The sequence below is a fragment of the Parasteatoda tepidariorum genome, unplaced genomic scaffold (genome assembly GCF_043381705.1).
Source record: "Parasteatoda tepidariorum isolate YZ-2023 unplaced genomic scaffold, CAS_Ptep_4.0 HiC_scaffold_771, whole genome shotgun sequence".
NCBI lineage: Eukaryota > Metazoa > Arthropoda > Arachnida > Araneae > Theridiidae > Parasteatoda > Parasteatoda tepidariorum.
This window is the reverse complement of record NW_027261905.1, coordinates 1,612-9,657: the sequence shown is the minus strand read 5'-3', so window position 1 is coordinate 9,657 and position 8,046 is coordinate 1,612. Positions and strand designations below refer to the sequence as shown.

Sequence of the window (8,046 nt, the reverse complement as noted above, 5' to 3'; positions counted from 1 at the left end):
TTATTATTTTTACTCCTAAAATATCACTACTATTTTGATCAATAAAAAAATATATCACAACTATGATAATATGTATAATTAACTATGTTTTAGTTGAATTTATGAACTGTTACAATTGACCCCGTAAGTGGGGACAATTGTAACAAGTGCACGACTGTCAAAAATTGTTTATAACTAATATAATAACATTTAAAATAAGTTTTTTTTTCTAGTAGAGGAAAGTCTACTTTACTCGTCTGTCGATTAATACTAATAATATATTGGATTTTTTGTTAGTTAAAAAATGTTACAATTGACCCCACTCTCCCCTACTGATATAATTGTATTAATTAACAAGGCTCATCAAAGTTGAACCAGGCAATTTTTGGCAAACCAGGGTAGAGTTTTTTTTAAATATTTTGCAGACTGTTAAGGGTTAACGACATCTATAAAACGAATATATATTCCATTTTTAATGATTTAATTGAAATTGAATTGTAAAATTAGGATTTACAATTTTTTGCGTATTTTTAAGAAAAAGAGTAAATAAAGAAATTTGGGAAGAAATTGAAGAAATTATTACAAGTTTTTAATAAAATGTTTTTAATAAATGCTATTAATAAAATATTTCATTTATATTAAATGAATATATTGAATGGTATATATTAAATGAATATATTAAATGGTATATATTAAATGAATTAATACTAAGAATTAGAGTTATGCATGAAAATAGTTTTCCTAACTACCGTATATTCCGGTGTATAACGCGCCCCGGCGTATAATGCGCACCCATAATTTCTAATAACTTTTTTTAAATTTTAAGATATACTCTTCGTATAACGCGCATGAAAATTTGGATTGTACATGCGCAATATCTCGTCTAGTATCAATAGATAACTAGAAAGCCTTTTAGTGTGGGACATGTTTAGGTCCCACCTTACAGATAATACAATAAAATTGTTGAAAGAATGTAATACCGATATGGCAGTTATTCCGGGCGGAATGACACTATTAGTTCAGCCATTGGACGTATGCTTAAACAAACCATTTAAAGCCAATTAAAAAAAACAGTGGAACACTTGGATGTTGGAGGGCGAGAAAACCTTTACGAAAGGAGGACATATGCGTCATGCAAGTTTGGAAACAGTGTGCGAATGGATATTAAAAGCATGGGATGAAATTAAGCCTGAGATGGTTAGAAAATCATTCAAAAAATGCAGTATTTCAAATAATCTGGTCGAATCAGAAGATGGCTGTTTATTTATGGATGAGGGGTAACACAGATGACGAAACAGAATGTGATGACGTGCCTGAAGAAATAACGGAATACGAATATAATGAACTATTTATGTATTAACAAAAATCAATAAAGTTTATAGTTAAAGGTATGTTATTTTCCTTAAAATAAAAGTATTTTTCTATAGTATTTAAATTTTTTTAATCTATAATTTTTTATATTCGGCGTATACCGCGCACCCGTAAATTCCAATGTTATTTTTTGTATTAAAAGTGCGCGTTATACGCCGGAATATACGGTATGTTAACTTAAATTAGGTCCTATTTCAAGTAAAACAGACCATACTAATATCTAAGCACCTTAAATCATTCCACTTTTTTTTCATTAAGCTTAAATAAAAGAAAATTTTTTAAGTCATTGCACTAATTATTTGTATGAAAATTTTTATAGAATAAGAAGATTTATAATTTTCAAACCAATATGTTTATTAGTTCTTAGTGAAACATAAATAAAAGGGACTAAAATGATTTTTTAAAGGTATCAACACATTTCTATGGCCTTTGCCAGTAGCCCCCTCACATATATCTTTGTCTCTCTAAAATGCTCAACTCTTGATGGACGGACTAATTCTAGGTAATAAAAGAACAACTTTTTGTTATAAAAAATCGAACTGAAAAATTGTTTCTATCAACTATAGTGACTATATAGTGATATAGTTTTTTAATTCTAATATTATAGGCGATATCCTCCATTTTTGTAGAACTAATTATTATAACACACACTAATTATTTCCTCTTTCGAATTCTGCAAATCCATTACATAAATTAAAATTCGTAAATAAATTAAACGATTATTAATTAAAATTCGTACATAAATTAAAAATTTTAAAACCTGTGGTAGTAAAACCCAAAAGAAAGATCAACGACGAAATCATGCAAATAGGACTCTTTAAAAAAGAGAAGCTCAAATAAGTGTTGTGGTTGTTATAATAAATAAGATCGTATTTAAAATATCGGATTTCAAACTTTGTGGAAATCGATAGCAATCACTGCCAAAAAAGATAGAAAAATAATTGAATCATAACGTCAAAAAGTTAATACTTAAATACCTGATTCGAATTTCCTCTATTGTCTAAAATGTATCGGAACATTTTAAAACTGGAATAAAATCAATATCAATAACTGCCAAAAATACAATCAAACACCCACAGTTTTATGATACTCTTGGTGTAAATTGAGTTTGTTAAGCTCTGGGCCAATGTTGCCTTGTCACCGCAATTTTGTTACAGGGTATAGCTATACTGAAAAATTAAGGACTTTAAAAAACCTTATACCAAAATTAAGTACTATTAAGGGCCCTTATCTTCCAAAATAAAAATTAAGCAGTTTTTAAGAACTTTTAATGACCATGGGAACCCTGCAATACTTGACTGATAAGTCCATCTGATTAGATTGCGAAATTTTATTCAAGCTCTCATCAAATGAAATGACAAGATGACTGCAAGTATTTAAGGTTTTTACAAGTTCATTTTTAAGATAGGGTCCTAGACCATGCGTTATAGTGTATGCAATTTTGGTTTTTCCTAATTGCATTTATTCAACAAGTTTGCTATCTGAAAATAGCACTTTACAGAATTTCAGCTGTCTTGATGCACTTCTAAAGGATAAGTGTTCCTTTACAGTTACGAGGCACCAAAATATTTCGGCTTAAGTTACTGAGTCAGGAATTAAAAATTTTGCAACACTTTGAGTTTCACATTTTTTTGCACTTAATTGCTTAATTCCAATTGGCCACTTGCTTCAAAAGCGTTTGTTTCTTGAATTGTAACACATGATACATCATTTTCAGAATTTTTCTGATTCATAATGAAAAAATCTTTTACTTTGAGAGAGGATGAAGCTTTAACAGCCTCTTTATGCTTCTTTCCTTTTGTGTGACTAAGCACAGCTTGCTTCCCCATGTTGCTAAGATTAAATGATGATTTGCAAAGTTTGCAATATGCTGAAAATTTATCAGGCATAGCTTCCAACCACGAGGAAAATGCTTCATCTAAAAACCAGGCATTTGAATGCCAGGCTAAGCATTTGTTGAATCTAAAAGCATTATCTCCAGATTCAACAATCTGGAGATAAGAGGAAAGTTTATATATTTTAGATTATAGAATATGTATAGCTAACAAAGAAAAAGTACACAAGGTTTCCGTGTGAGATTTATATTAGATATAAGAGTTTTAAAGATAGACCATACTTCAAGATTTTCCTAGGGATGGCATTTTTTTAAAAATAAAAGCATACAAAATTAGATGAAAATAACTATACTAAATAGATTACCGGTATACGAAATTATAGACAAATAGACTTTCTCCTTGTTTGATAAGGGGAGCAAAATAATTAAGAAAAATATTAAATTTTAGATTTTAAATTTTACTTTCTTTACTAATTCAGGAAAAAGAATTAAGCTTTTCTGCTCCTTAGTGCATTTTTTTTTATCTATGTTAATTTACAAAATTAATATTTGCCAGTACAGAGTTTATGAATCATAAATACACCATTAAAAAAGTAAATTACCTTTGATAAAATCAACTTTAAATTTCCAATGAAAATTTTTAACGATGCTATTTATGGTTAGGTGGATTTGTGTGACAGAGGCACTGTACTGAACCAAAACTTAAAAATAGTTTTGATTTTAAAAATTCCTCATTAAATTTCTAGATATACAGGGTGTTTATAAAGTCCTGGACCCATTTTGATGTTTAATAACATAAAAAAATAAAGATAGATTAAAATTAATAACATAAATGGTAAGATATGCTCAAAAAGTTTCATGACCCTTGTCAATGAACTTCCATGTCTGCCGCCTTCATCGCACGGAGAATATCAAGTCAATAGTCAATTTCTCGCCAGGTAGCGGCAAGCATATCGGCATTCACAGAAGCTATTGCGGTTGTAATTCTGGCTTTTAGGTCATCAATGTTTGACACTTGCGGCATTTTTATCTAGCATCCAATACATTTAGCTCATTTCTTATTATTTAATAAATTATTTTATTAGTAAATAATCTTATTAACAAATAATATAAAATTTACATTACTATTTTCTTAATAAATCAGTCGATTTTTTTTATTTTAAAAAAGAAAAAACAAAAATGCATAAAATTCATATAAAAAATAACACTTATAAAAAAAATTTTAAATTTCATACATAATAAATTAAATAAACATATCTTACAAATATAACATATGTCACAGAAAACAAACTAAGCTCCAAAACAAGTTAATATAAATACATCTATATTTATAAGAAAAATATAAAATGAAAAAATAAAGAGCTTAAAACAAAATGCACACATAGACTAAGTTGATATAAAAATTCATCACAAGACATATACATATATACTTGTTTAACTAAGTAAATTGTACTTTTTTTACTATGATTATACAAAAAAGTGATTCAAATGAAGATGCATTTCGGTGAGACTATTTTTAATGTAATCAGAGTTTTTACGCCACTAAAAAAGACCAGTTAAAATAAAATAATTTTTCAAAACTTGAGATAATATAAAAGAACCATAATGTTGTTAATTAATTACAGTGTATGATTGAATGTTAGGAACAATATAGAACAGCACAGTTTTGCACTTTCGAAATTTGTTTGCTTGAAGAAACAGCTTTAAACTTTAGATGTATAAAGAACAATAACTTTAAGCTACTTAGAATAATCAATATCCGAACTTTTGCATTTTTTTATTTCAAACTTTTACAGCGAAATATTTATTTTAATATTATTTTGAGCAAAACTCACAAATTTATAAAAAATACCAGCTAAAAAAAGATTTAGCACAATTATTTAGAAATGTTTAGTTTGCAGCAATTTAAAACACATTTCTGATATTTTGGAATATGCTTAGTAATTTTGGACTTTTATTATTTTGGGTGCTATAAATAGATGCCTCTTATGACAGTTTCTACTAATAATTTTTGGAGTCTTATGGACTGTTTTACTCATCTCTAATCAAAACAAATCCCTGTGCTCAGTATTATACTTTACCAAATTACTGATAAAAAAATTCATGTATTTTTTTATGCCTAAGTTATTATGCATATTAAATACTATGTAAAATAACGTACATATGAAACCAACAAATGTAAAACCGGAGATCCATTGTATATTTATGTATATATATACACATACAGGGTGTTCCATAAATGTTGTGACAAACTTCTAGGGGATTAGGGCATTTTATAAGGATTAAGAATTACTTAGGAAACCATGACCAGAAATGATATCGTATGCTGCTAAGGGGGCATTCTTATTATGAACTGTGCCCATGAACATCAGGTACTTTTATTTATCTAAATTATCTTCATTTTTTTGTTTTCTATTAATTATTGTACAACACTGTAATAAGTACAATATTAGCTGTTTTATTGTAATTTAAAGATTTGGCAACAAACTGGACAAGCTTGCCTAATCATTAAATTACGATAAAACAGCAGTTCGTAAGCTTATTTTAATGGAAATCTCGAAAATAACTAATAACATAAAATTAATATGAAATTAAAATATTTTAGAAAAAGTTCAAAAGCACAACATGTCCATAAAGCGCCTAAAGCAGTGTATGATGACATTTCTGATTACGGTTTCCAAGGTAATTCTTAAGCCTTATTTAGTGCCCAACCTACTTCCCACAGAAGTTTGCCGCAACATTTATGGGACACCCAGTAGGTATATATATAGACATACATTAGAAATTTATATATACAAGTAATAACTCAAATGTCTCATAATAATAATAAAGAATACTTGCTTAGGAAATTCTAAAGACATCTCTTTGGAAAAGAACCAATTAGCTACTGTAGAACATTTAACTATTTCACCTTTCAAAAACTGTGTAAACAACCCTACCATCATCTGAAACAACAAAAAAAAAATAATACAAATTATCTTAAGAAGAAAGTAATGAAACATTTTTATAAATAGGGTGCAGCAAAAAAACTAAAAAAANACAAACAATATTTAATCTAATTTCATTAAAAATAAATAAATTAACAAAATATAATAAATAATAATAAAAGTAGACTTTTACTAATTAATAAATTTAATTGATTTCAAAGTGACTGCTTTTTGCAGAGATGCAGTGGCTTAAACACTTCAGCAATGGACCATAAGTCTTCTACTTTTTATCTATTCCACTCCTGCTGAAGTGATTACTTTTTTAGAGGGTCCAAACTTTTGTATGCATCAGTCATCAATAATTAGTGTTGAGGTGTCAACAACAAAAATAAATTTAACAGGAAAAGAAAAGAAAATGCAATAAAGAATAAAATTAACAAACCTGTTGATAAGCATGCCAGAGTTCAAACATACTTCACAAAATACAAATTTGGGCTTCTTCTGATTTGGATAAGACTTTAAAAACAGCATGATATCTACATAAAACATATTGAAATTTACTTAAATACAAAAAACCGAGAAAATAAGTTATCTTATATAAACCACCAATTTGAACATCAGCTTGTTTCTGACAAGAACCCTACGAAAATTCATATGTCAATAATTTCATGACAAATTAAAAGTATTTATTATCAATATTTTATTTTCAACCTGATATTTAGAGCACTAATTTTTTAAGAATCATATTGTATTACAACTATACATATTGACATTACTAAGTAAAAAAAAAAAAACAGTAGCTATTAAATAAAATATTCAAGGAAATAAATAACTTACTTTGCTATTGCAGCAAATGCATGAGAAAATGATTTATCAGCATAATTTAATAGTGACTGCACAAATACATCAATTTTCAAAGGGTTGCGTGTATGTTCCACTGCATGTAACAAATTCAATACATATTACAAACATCAGGAAAACAAATTTAGATAAAGGTAAAGAGTTTGATGACCCAGCAGGAATAGGTAAAGTACCGTACCAAAATGAAATAGCATGTAGGATCAGGTGGGGTATGTCAGGGATCATGGTATAAAGTGGGGATATGTTAAAAAAAAACATATTTTCTTCTTTTAAATTGAAATAATTCATTTAATATTTTTCAAAACATTTAATGGGATTGCAGTAAGCATTTTTACAAACATTTGCCGAAATTTGAAATTAAAGATCATATTAAAGTTTTAATAACAACAATAAAAAAAAAGTATGTACAATCATCTTCTTGGAGAGGATTGGGCAAGTCTTTGAAAAGTAACAAGGCCTCTTCCGCAGTGCACCTCTCTTTCAGTGCACCTGTCAACTGCTGAGCTGCAACAATGACTGGCAACACTTCTGAAAATCCACAAAATCATGCTGTATTTCTTTTTTTAATTAAAATTTTTTAATATATTTACAAATCTCATATAATTTTGGTTTGGAAAATATTCATTATAATGCAATGTTAGTTTTAATATAGCATTGCATGTACTTAATGTTTATCAATCAGTGTACTGTGACCCGGAAAGAAAGTTGAAAGTTTCCAAGACAAATTTTTAAAAAAAGGTCTTGTCCTAAGTTTTTTAGTAATTAAACAAATAAAATGGAAAATTTTTCACGAAAACGAGTCAAAAATATAAAATATTAACTGATATACTATAGACTTTGGATGATTTCATAAAAGATAAAAACATAACAAATCATTTCAGTTTACTTCACAATCTAAATTATATCATTGTTATATATAGAGATTAGTTTACTCTTATATATATATGTGATGTAAATGACACAAAACCTAATCATTATGAGTTTCCTCTTGATTTAAGATTCTTTTTATTCATCAATTTATTCAAAAAAAAATTATGGATTTAATACTTTTAGAAAAAAAAAATATTTCAAAAG

At 27.6% G+C, this 8,046-nt stretch overlaps 1 protein-coding gene across 2 annotated transcripts in view; it reads right to left on the bottom strand.

Moving 5' to 3' along the window:
* LOC107439152 (nuclear cap-binding protein subunit 1-like) overlaps positions 1 to 7,503 on the bottom strand; it is a 15,131-nt gene extending 7,628 nt beyond the window's left edge. The window contains exons 1-2 of one of the 2 annotated variants that reach the window (XM_071176990.1): positions 7,381 to 7,503; positions 6,026 to 6,129 (exon numbers count right to left, since the gene is read on the bottom strand). In XM_071176990.1, the coding sequence (XP_071033091.1) occupies positions 6,026 to 6,129; positions 7,381 to 7,386 (110 nt within the window). In that variant the 5' untranslated portion in view covers positions 7,387 to 7,503. Of the gene's footprint in view, positions 1 to 6,025; positions 6,130 to 6,553; positions 6,713 to 7,380 lie in introns of those variants that run through there. The other variant, XM_016051641.3, reaches the window with a different exon arrangement.
* Between the last annotated feature and the right edge of the window lie 543 nt (positions 7,504 to 8,046).